Below are 11869 nucleotides of genomic sequence, written 5' to 3'. Positions count from 1 at the left end.
TCGTTACAGCAACAGAAAAGCAACTAAGATGATAGCCAAGACCCTTCTGCCTCGGAATGGCACTGCAGACAGTGAGCTGGGCCCTACTACAACAATAAGATTCCACCGACATGCCCACAGGCCAATCAATATGGGGTAGGCAATCCACAACTGAGGTACCTTCACTAAGATGACTAGTATCAAAAAGCATGAGTAGATTACAGGTTTTGGACTATCAGAATTTATAAATTAAAATTAATTTCTCTGGGGTAAATTCAGAAGATGCTAAGTTACACAGCAAGCTCACTTTAGTAGGGTTCTGTATCGTTCTGTTTGTTTGCTTGTTTTTGATCTGTTTCTACCTCGAAACGGCTGCGATTACAGGTGTGTACCACACCTGGTTCTATGTGGTGTTGGGGATTGAACCCAGGACAAAGCACATATCCTTTGGTCATTTTATTTTTTCCAAAGTGGGTTTCTCTGTGTAATAGCCCTATCATGGAATAAGCTCTGTAGACCAGGCTGATCTTGAATTCACAGATGCACCTGCCTCTGCTGGGATTAAAGGCTACCACCACCCAGCTGTCATTTTCTAATTGGGAAGAAAGTTCTTTCAACTACTGTAAAAACAGTCTGCCTTTCAACCACTTTCAATATAGGCAGATAATAGATTTAAATCCATTAAAGTAAGAAAGCTTGTTTAACAAACAAAAAAAACCCTAGCTCTGAAATCACCTTTTAGACACTGAAAGGTTGGTAATGGTACATCTTTCAGTTTAAGATAGAGATGGGAATGGATCTATTGTAAGAAAGAACTGGTTCTATGCAAAGGGGTTGCAGCCCAGGTCTGAACCTGAGTCCAAGGGCAGCTCTTCCAGTAGAGCAGGCTCGAGATAGTGGGCATGAGATGGTGTCCTTGGTGACCCAGCCAGCCCCTCCCATTTTCTAGAACATTCTCCCTTATACAGTCTCTTAATTATTGGCTTTAAACGTGCTCCATGAACAACACAGATTGGCTTTTGAATACCACTTGTAGCCTTGACAAGTTGACACATAAATTGAGCATCACCGGTCCCATATCTGTACCATTTATAGCTAATCATTTCCTTTTTCACTCACAGATTTTTTATTTGTATTTCTCCTTTTCTATTTTTTGTCATTTTCACCAGGGATTTTTCTAAAGTATTGGTTTTTCTGGCTGTTTTATACTGTTGTCTACTTTCTGTCTATGTTCTCTCTCTGTAGACTATCATCAAAGATTAAGGAAAAATTAGATCAGCCACACCTTCTGCCTTTTGTGGCAATGACACACTTTGAATTTCAGGCTTGTGTTGTTTCAAAATGACTAGTTTTTGTCATTTCCTATATGGAACATGAGTTTATACTAAACACTGTGAGGCCAGTTAGTTTCTTACTACAGGATCATATATCAAAGAATAAATCCCCCTGGAGCTGGAGAGATGGCTCAGTGGTTAAGAGCACTACAGCACTACTGCTCTTCAAGAGGACCAGGGTTTGATTCCCAGCACCCACATGGCAGCTCACAGCTATCTGTAACTCAGTCCCAGGGATCCAACACCCTCATACAGACAAAACAGGCAAAACACAAATGTACACAAAATAGAAACAATTTTTAAAAAAGAAGAGATACCCCCAATTATGTTTGAGATCGAGTTGTCCACAAAGTTTGTATGGGGAAGGGAGAGGCAGAAGATGGAAAAGCAACATGCTTTGGATTTGATTTTTGTTTTTCTTTTTTTTCCTCTATTTTGTTTGTTGAGACAGGGGCTAACTCTATGCAGCCCTGAGATTTTTTGAAATAGGGTATTGCTATATAGCCCTGAACGGCCTCATACACAGATTCCCCGGGCTCCGCAGTGCTGAGGTTAAAGGCATGCACCACCATGCTTGGCCATACGGCTCAGCATTCACTCCATGAGGCCATGTAAACTGTAGTTCTCTCAATGAGCTCCAGTCCTCCAGGTGTGACCTGGCTCGTTTTTGCTGTCTTACCATTACAGCAGGTACAGTTCCCTGACAATACACCCTCACAAGCCTGGGCCACTGACATTCCCGCATGAGAGCGGGGTGGGTCTCACGGCTCAGCACGGGAGTGCCTCTACCCAGGGTATGTGTCCTCTTTAGTTTCTTGTCAACTCGACACAAGTTAGATCACCTGCAAAAAGGAATCTCAATTGAAAAGGTGCCCTTCAAATTGGTCTGTAAGCAAGTCTGCGTAGTATTTTCTGATGATGTGACTGATGTGAGCAGGACCAAGCCACTGTGGGCAGAGTCCTGGGTGACATAAGAAAACACGCTGACCCAGCCGCCTGGGTCTGAAAAAGCCTGGGATAAAACCGGACTTGCTGAACATAGCGGACAATGAGGACTACTGAGAACTCAAGAACAATGGCAATGGGTTTTTGATCCTACTGCAGGTACTGGCTTTGTGGGAGCCTAGGCAGTTTGGATGTTCACCTTACTAGACCTGGATGGAGGTGGGGGTTCCTTGGACTTCCCACAGGGCAGGGAACCCTGATTGCTCTTCGGGCTGAGGAGGGAGGGGGACTTGGTTGGGGGAGGGAAATGGGAGACGGTGGCGGGGTAGAGACAGAAATCTTTAATAAATAAATAAATAAAAATCCCAACAATTAAAAAAAAAAGAAGACACGCTGAAGTCATGGGGAGTAAGCAGGTTAAGTTTAATGGTCTGTTTCAGTTCCTGCCTCTAGGCTCCCGCCTTGAGTTTCTTCATCATCTTCCCTTCATGGTCTACTATAAGGTGTAAAACCAAATAAACCCTTATGCCCCAAGTTGCTTTGGGTCATAATCTTTATCATGTCCTTGAGCCGCAGTGTGTCCTTCCTAACCTTGGTCACTGTGGGATAAGAACTATCCTTTGGCTCCTGTACATCTGAATTTTCAATCTATTTGATCCTTTCCACCTATAAACTACCCTGACTGCGAGTCTCCTCACCTTATGATCTACACTCACACTCTAGCTGTGTGTTTTGGTTCCTGCTAATCTCTGCTTAGAACAGACAAAGTGAGGGGCCGAGGAGACGGCTGAGGTCCCCGGAACCCACGTGCAGCTGAGCACAGCACACATCTGCAGTCCCAGGGCTCCTGGTGAGATGAGAGCTAGAGACAGGAGAATCCCCAGCAGCTCACGGGGCCACTGCAGAATTCAGGCAAAGCCGAGGCTAGGACTGATACCTAAGGTACGACACCTTAACCTGCACTCACACATCAAACACATGCACGCACCACCCCAAATGTACAGAATAAACTGCCTGTTTAAAAGAGCAGTTAGACACTTCCCTTTTCTCTACCAGCTTATCGAGCTTCCAAAGACTCAGCAGAGCCCTGCTGCTGCTGATAAGAAGGCAGCACCCAGCAGCAGGGATGCTTACACAGCCACAATCTCTGAGTAAAGCCTTCAGCCTTTCTCAGCCGAGCAAATGCTGTGGCAGAAGGTGGGACACGGAAAGATGATGTAAACACCACTGTGCAAATGAGAAGGTTTTATTTATTTAAAAGACCCAGGCTGTACAAACAACAGAAAGCCATACATTAAAAAAGTTCCCAGGCACAAAATTAACATACCTCATTTACAAATTTACACTTTTGGGGCCCATATTAAAAGCCACAGTCTCAAGGTAAGGCTGACAAGAAAGTAATCCATAATGACTCACTTGGGAAGCCGATGACCATGGCATTTCTACTACGAAACATAATGGAGGAAGGAAACCCTAGAAGGTTCTGTAATGCGCAGAGGTCTTAAGATGGAGACTTTTAATGATTTTTAAAGAAACAGTAAAAATGGCTTGCCTGGGGACATGATGGCATCCCCGGCAGTAACTGCAATCATGACATTTCTGTCCGGGGAAGGCAAGTGATCTACACAGACAGCTCTTATGCTCTTACCGTTTGGTTTTTGCAGCACTAGGAATAGAACCCAGGGCCTTGCGCCTGCTAGGCAAGCACTCCACCTCCAAGCTGAACCCCCGCCCACTGCACTGTCTCTAGACACACAGGATAATAACACGTTCCCTGAAGACTAAAACAGGTCCAGGGTCCACCAAAAGCCAGAGCCAAGTGTGAGTATTTCCTGACTCTTCCATTCGTTATTCCCGCCGGAATGCAAAAGCTGACAGTTTCTGGTTGGCAGAAGGATCTAACACTTTTTGCTTTTTAGACAGATCCAGATTCTCCTTGGCTGCTTCCTCCTGGTTTTCTGCCTCGCAGATCTCACGTTTTCGCTTCTTTGCTTCAGCTCCATCACTGGCAAGGTCTCCCTTGGCCTTGTTGGTCCATGCCTTTGTAAAACATTTGGGTGAAGAGATTTTTATGCACGAAGGAAAAAATAGAATGAAAATGGTCTATTTACTTCCATGAGTAATATTCTTGTATACAGAACAGTAATTAGCACTGAATTTTTAAGTTTATCATTAAAGGTTCTAATTGTTGACAGATTTAAATTTCTTATTCTGTGGGAGAAGATATTTGCAAACTAACCATCTGAACAAGGGTTGTATATCCATAATATTTTAGCAACTTTGAAAACTCAATAGCAAAACTCCAAACAGTCAGGTTAAAAATACACAATAGATTCTACACAAATATTCTCAAGAGACACAGAAATGGCCAAGGGGCACATAAAAAGGCTCAGCCTATCTAATCATCAGGGTCCAAATCACAACTCACTGAGGTAATGTTCACATAGGTGTGGTGCTAGACACTTGTAATTCTGGACACTTGGGAGGCTGCTGAGACAGGACTGTCAGGAACTCAAGGGAGTCTAAGATAATTAATTAGATACTGGCTCAACAAACAACAACCATATATACTTGAGGGCTGGGGACCAAAGAAAAATGTATTTTCGTTGGGCACTAAGGACAAACATATATATATGTGTGTGTATACATATACATACATACATACATACATATATACACATATACATACAGGCAAATACACATACATGTACTTTTTTTTAAAAAAAATTAAAACAAAATGTAATCAGCAACTAGGTTCAACAATGTAATCTCAGTACATGGGGGATGGGGGCAACAGAAGCAGAAAGACTGCCCAGAATGTGAGGCTGGTCTTACTTATACAGTGAGTTCCAGGGCAGTCAGGGCTACAGAGCAGCCCTGTCACAAAACCAAATAATGCCCAAAGCCACAATCATGGGATGAAAATGTAGTTCCGTGGACGAGTGCTTACGTAACATTCACAAAGCCCTACATTCTATACACAGAAATACTAAACTCCCCAAATTAAAAAACAACAAATACACAATCACAAATTTTGTCAAGTCTCTTCCTCTTTTATAATAAATTCATTCATGTCAATTTGTACAGGAAAACAGCAATGCTAAGAAGGTTGTAAATACAGCTAGAAACGCCGTCACTCACAAACCCACTCAGTAGCCAGTGTCTACACGGGGGTGCCTACACTACACACTGCCTCCCGAGGAAGTAAAGCCTGAGGTTTAATTGGCACACCACCCACATTCCAGCCTAATTTTTGTGGGAAAGCTGGACCGAAGCACCAAGATTTTCCAACAAAAGGAAGTATTCTCATGTGAGCAGATAGCATTACAATTTTTCTACTTTAATGGACTTGAAAGTAGTTTAAAGTTTAAATTAAATTCATTTTTGCTTACTAATCCTTTTGCTTTCAGTTCATAACTAAAGCATCTTTTGGGGAGAGTAGGTCCCTAGCTAAGGACACACATTTACAGAGGTAACTTCTAAAATTATCCATGGGTACTCAGTAACAACAAGTCCGTTTGTCAAAATTCACCCACATCTAATTTCTTCTTCACCGAGACTTTTTTTTTTGATATATTCAATTTCCCAATTAAAAAGGCATTTTCCTAAGAACCTTTCAAACCTGGGAAGTCCACCGAGCTCTCATCTCAGCACAATAGCCCTTACCTTCCTCTCTTCAGCAGACAATACTCTAAATCGAATCATTCCCTCTTTTATTATGTCCGCTTCATCTGAAAAGTCAGGGTTGTCACACAAAATATGACTTCTGTTTTCTTCCAGCCACATCTGGAACCCGGTCTTTGGCCTAAAGTAATAATTATATGAAAAAAATTATACGAAATATACTATTTAAAGTGTCACATGATCTTTGAAACTAGTAACTAACCAGCCACTCACGACTCACATAAAGTAAGGGAGACACACTATACTAGTAAATAATATCCATATTTCTTTCAACAGCCTAGGCACTGCAGGATCATTAGTGGAGAAGCCTTTGCATGGTCAAGTCATCTGTCAGTGCAGAAACACAAACTCTGCATTTTCAGTTCTTGTGTGTTTATAGGTTCAATGTTTCCAACCTCTCTGAGCTTTCTGAGGCCGTGTGGCCTGAGAATTCCTCCAGCTGTCATTCATAGGCTTGTTACTCAGCAAAGCAGCGATCTGAAACCCTGCTGACTTCTCGGCCCTTCCCATCTCCACACCCGCTCACCACTGACCTGGGTTCTTCCTGCACCATCTTTAGGGAAAACACTGACAAAGCACACTTGTAAATTTAATTGAATTCTATTACACTTTTTGTATACTTAAATGGTTTAGGTCATCTTCTAGAAGGTTTAATGAAAATATTTAAGTTTCTGAGCACTTGCTGTCATGCATCCTAAATGCTTTATGTGCATTGCTTTAAAGCAAAACCCTATGATTCAGAAATAATTAGTATCCCAACTGATAAACCAGGCAACTGAGGCTCAGAGCGATCACAGAGTAAGAGTAGGACCCGAGACCGAATAGTTAAGCACTCTGACAGCAGAACCCCCGTATTTAGTCCATCTGTTAGCTCCATTGTTTCTCACTAAATAATTAGCCTGAATGACAAAGAGACTTACAACTAAAATTTTTATTTTTAATTAATTAATGTTGAAACAAAGTAGCTCTGGCTGTCCTAGAACTTGCTTTGTAGACCTGCCTGGCCTTGAACTCATGGAGGTCTGCGTGCCCTGGCCTCCCAAGCGCGGGGATTAAAGGGATGTGCCACCACACCCGGCTGGGGACTGGCATCCTCACGCTCCTCTGTACACTGACCTTTGGTTTTCAGAGTTTTGAGGGCACGCAGCTGGAGTTTCAGATGATAAATTTTTAGGATTTTCTTTTACTTCCTCAGTCTTATCGCCCTGTGAAGCTCTTTTCTGGAAATAGGAAGCTGCAGATGCCTATGAAACAAACAGATGTGTGAGTCTAGGGACACACACACCAACATTCAAGAAGATTGTGGGGCTAACCCAGAACGGAACACATTCCCTAGCCATGCAGTGATAAACCACAGGCCTCTACCCCAGAGTGCACAAGGCCACCAAAGCAGTACCTGCTTAGACTTTGGCTTGGGCACAAGAGGCTTTATAACTGGAGATTTTTCATTATTTGCTGCTCGATTGAGAGGGATGGGCTTCCTGGATGATTTGTTCATATTGTCTAAAATGTTAGTTGAACGTGTTGAATTCACTGATACAGCTGGCTCTTTGGAATTGACTAGCACCTGAAGAGAAAAGAGCATACTGTAGTTGAAAAAGAAAATAACCCCATTGTAGTATGATTTTTGGAAATGAATTCATGGAGTAAACCCAGATTGAGACTAAAGCATGTTGTCTCAAATACCACACCCTAAAGACAAACAGGGAGCAGCTGTCAAAATCATGAGCACTCAGCACTGGGGGTGAACACCAGAAGCAAGCGACTGCAGTGATAGGCCTTTAATCCCCCAGAGCCTAAGGAGGTCATTTGGAAATACCTTTTAATGATATTATTCAAACAGAAAACATCATTGGTTACCTTGAAGGGGTTTACCCGTCCTTGGCTGCTAGAGAAAACTGCACCTATTATAAGAAGAAAACTCTCAATAGTGTTTGGTTTTTTTTTTTTTTAAAGATAACTCTGACTTTCACAATACTAAACAGAATATTTTAATCTGTATTATATGAAAACAAAGGTACTGTGTAACTCCTTTTCTTTTCTTTTTTTCTTTTGTTTTTTTAAAGGCAAGAGTCTCTCTAAGTCTGAGTGACTGGCCTAGAACTATTTATTATGTACACCAGACTGGCCTCAAACTTACAGCAATCTCCCGTCTCTGTCTCTCTAGTGCTAGTAGTGAAGGTGTGTGCTGCCTCACCTGGTCGCCATGGAACTTTAAACTAACTAACAAACACAGACCTCTTTCCTTCTACTAACTAACAAACACAGACCTCTTTCCTTCTTCCAAGACAAAATAACATTAGATGGGAACTATCCCAATTTGCTGCTGTGAGACACACTGCGACCATGTAACATGGCGCTTAGGTTAGTAATCCCTTGAATGTGGACACCCACGTCCACCTACCAAGGAACAACCTACTGATGCCTCTTTCCCCATCTTCTGACATTTACCCCTTCATCTGCCTCTCTCAAGAACAAAACAAACTCTTTACACTTCCAACTACCATCTTCTCTTACAACCCCACTGACATCACTAACATCGCCTCCTTACCCATACATCCTCCACACAGTGGTGTAAGGTCCAGCCCTCCTACACGACAGCTAAAGCCCCAACCCATTTCTAGGTGACCAAATGTGGTGGCTACTGCCTGCCTTTATTTGACCTCTCAATGCTTTCTATATACTGGGTTCTCCCTTCAGTATTTCTTCCCATTGACCTTTTAGACCATTCCATCCCAGACCTGGCCCAGTGGTCTCCCTCTCAGTGTCTCCTCTCCTCTCCTGTACTTGATGCTTAAAGGCTGGAAAGTCGCTCGACTGAGGCTCCTGGTTCTTCTTGCTTTACAAACTCCCTAATGTGTGCTCACCTATGTCCAAGGTATATACTGCTCTACTTTTGCCAGTGGTTTCAGATTTATTCCAAGAGTCTTTGAAGCAAATGCCTAACCCTGTGACCTACTTAGCTAATGTTAACACACCAGCTTCCCCTATAAACCTGTTATCTTCTCCAGTGTTTCTGATGCTATACCGTTCTTCACTTTAGAAACACCTCAACTATGCTAGCTTTTCTCTCTACCACCACCGCTTGCCCAAGCCAAACTATTCAGTCTCACTCGGCTGCTCTAGCAGTCTTACGTCTGCCCCACCTCAGTATCGTGTGCGATGGCTCTGTTCTGCTTAGAGCTACCGTCTCTCAGGGACCATACAATGATGACACCATCTAGAAAATCATTAACATTTGCCTGCTGCCTATCCCTGCAAGGCCCTACTGAACTGTTCTTTTTACCTCCTATATCCTTTTTCTGCAGTCTTCAGAAGTACTGTTTCCTCTGCCCCTGCTGCCACCCAGTGGAAAGACATGGATTACATACATGCTGAAGTCTTTAGAAGTACTGTTTCCTCTGCCCCTGCTGCCACCCACAAAAATCCTTAGTGTCTGCGGTCAGCGTTCCATGAGAACGTTCTCTGGTACTTAGCCTCTTCTGACTGGATTACAGCCATTGTTATATGCTCCAAGTTTACACAGATTTCTCACCTGATTTAAGAGCTGGAACATCAGGTGAATTTGCACTTTGGAATAAGTTCTGTCCTATTAATTAAAATAAACAATACAATGTCAGTGAGGAAAATGAAGTCATCCTTGATATTCAACACCTAGACAGCAGAGATACCTTGAAAAAACATGGACATTTAATTTACCTCAGTCAACCATGGAAAAGCCAATGTTCACGATGCCTTTCATCTTTTATTTATTTATTTAATTTATTGTTGTTGTGGAAGGCACTCTGCACATAGAGATCAGAGGACAACTTTCTACAGGCAGTTCTATCTACCTTTTGGTGTGCTCTGGAGGTGGCACTCAGGTGGCCAGCATGGCACGGCAAGCGCCATCATCTGCTGAACCCCTTAGCTTTCATTACTTGAAAACATGTCTCACCGTGGTTGTGTGGCTCCGGCCTTTCTTCTGGAACAGTCTCTTCTCTTTCTTCAGTGTCTTCTTCAACTTGATTTCTGGCCCGTGGCTGACTCCATTCTGTAGTGGTATGACTGTAACTGAAGAGTAATAGAATGGATTCCATAAGCGACAAACACAAGACCAATTCATATCCAGGACAGTAAAAGAAAAATCAAATAGCTGTTGCTCTTTTACCCAGCATTCAGTTTCTTTCTGAAATCCTCTTCTTTCTCTTCTTCTGTCTGGGTTTCTGCCAACTCAGCTGCCTTCTCTGCTGCGAGCTCACTAAGTTTTTGAGCCAATATTAATTTCCGAGAGCGAGAAGCATACTTAATGGCTAAGTTCACAGCATTTTGAGTCATTAGACTGGCCAGTTCCACACAGCGAAATTCTCGTTCCAGTTTACAAGAAAGCTAATGGGGAGAATCACAATCAAATCATGGTTAAGTAGAACTTAGGAAAACAAAAAGCTGGCAGGACTGGCAAACATAACGTCTTCTGGGTGCACTGCCTCACTGCCCTACGTCCACAAAACTGAAAAGCGTCTTGTATTTATGGTGGGCTGGCCTGACGCCCGCAGCATTTCTCAGTGGCGTAAATGAATAAAATAGTGCATTTACCACAGCAGCTTAGATCCACCGAGACACGACACATTTCAGGTGTTAGCTATACTGGATGGCAGCTGTCCTTCAAAATTCAAATGTAGTTCTCCTAAGTTTTTCCAGCAACATCAATCCCAATAGGGCAGGGAATTTTAAAGAGCGAATTAAAACAAAGACCGGTTATTACTTTGCTCAGAACTGGCTAACAGATGCTTCCATGTGAATTTGGATGGGAGAAGTAGGCATCCTTAAGATTTCATGTATGTCTACGATCTTCAGCCACCAGAAACAGCCATACAACCTCTAAATTAACATGTGCAATTCTTATGCCTGTTATACAAACGGGGGGATGGCTCAGTGGTTACGAATAAAGGGCTTCAGTAGGCCTGCGCATGGCAAACACAGATGTCAGGCCTTGCCCTTTCCTCTTTCCTCCTCCTCACTAAACCACAGATTATATTTCTGAAGCTAGTCACCAAGGTCTAGCCCCTTATTTTGCCACTTCCTCTTCCTGAGCCTAACTACCAAGGTACAGCAATCAATGTATTGAAGGTTAGCAATCAAAAGCCCACCTTTTGGCTACCCTAATTAACACGCTCAATTAAAATAAACCAACTCACCCTAACACAGAGCTTCCCTTTTTCCACTGACAAACTTACATTTGACTATGAGCCACGACGGTCTCCTTCCATCCAGAGGTGGTCCTTTGTCCCACCAGGACAAATATACCTTCCCCTCTCCCTCATCCTCTGTCTCCTATCTTTGTCTTTTATTCCTTGCCCTTTGACCCTCTGGGGCAAATAAATCTCCTAGGTGATGATAACTTGGTCTTGGGGTATCCTGTGTCAATTCCAGTTCTTTCGAAGAACACTTGCTGCTCTTAAACGAATGTTCTTCCTCCTCCTCCTCCTCCTCCTCCTCCTCCTCCTCCTCCTCCTCAGGCCTTTATGATCACCAGGCACTCACACGGTGGTACACATGCACACATGCAGACAAGTACTCGTTCGCATAAAATAAAAATAAACATTAAAAAGGAAGACAAAGAGGAAGAACAACAACATTCATGTAATACATCTTAGAAAATACTAATTCTTATTTTTGGTTTGAATTCTGAAAATTCAGCACATGACAACCCAAGCTCAAAATGAGCTCCTGACACTCTGAAGGACACTAGAAGTCTTGGAACTCACGGTACAGGAGCATTTTGCGATTTAAACCCCTGACCTATGAGCATGAAGTTCTACATATTCACCTGAGCCTCCCCAAGAGTGTTGGTATGTAAGCCCAGAGCAGTACTTCTAGTCAAGGCGGAACTCTGACTCAGAGGGCAGTGCAGTTCTCCCTCAAAGGTCAGCAGTGCACACCCAGTG

The 11869-nt window shown here is 42.9% G+C and overlaps 1 protein-coding gene across 1 annotated transcript in view; it reads right to left on the bottom strand.

Annotated features, from left to right (window-relative positions):
- Window positions 1-3486: 3486 nt before the first annotated feature.
- Window positions 3487-11869, bottom strand: part of Wdhd1 (WD repeat and HMG-box DNA binding protein 1) — a 38707-nt gene continuing 30324 nt past the window's right edge. The window contains exons 18-25 of the mRNA XM_005355362.2: window positions 10093-10310; window positions 9880-9995; window positions 9478-9531; window positions 7803-7846; window positions 7339-7509; window positions 7059-7186; window positions 5925-6063; window positions 3487-4298 (exon numbers count right to left, since the gene is read on the bottom strand). Coding sequence (XP_005355419.1) covers window positions 4107-4298; window positions 5925-6063; window positions 7059-7186; window positions 7339-7509; window positions 7803-7846; window positions 9478-9531; window positions 9880-9995; window positions 10093-10310 — 1062 coding nt within the window. The 3' untranslated portion in view covers window positions 3487-4106. The remainder of the gene's footprint in view (window positions 4299-5924; window positions 6064-7058; window positions 7187-7338; window positions 7510-7802; window positions 7847-9477; window positions 9532-9879; window positions 9996-10092; window positions 10311-11869) is intronic.

Source organism: Microtus ochrogaster, chromosome 17 (genome assembly GCF_000317375.1).
Source record: "Microtus ochrogaster isolate Prairie Vole_2 chromosome 17, MicOch1.0, whole genome shotgun sequence".
Classification (NCBI taxonomy): domain Eukaryota; kingdom Metazoa; phylum Chordata; class Mammalia; order Rodentia; family Cricetidae; genus Microtus; species Microtus ochrogaster.
This window is presented reverse-complemented; position numbering and strand designations above follow the sequence as displayed.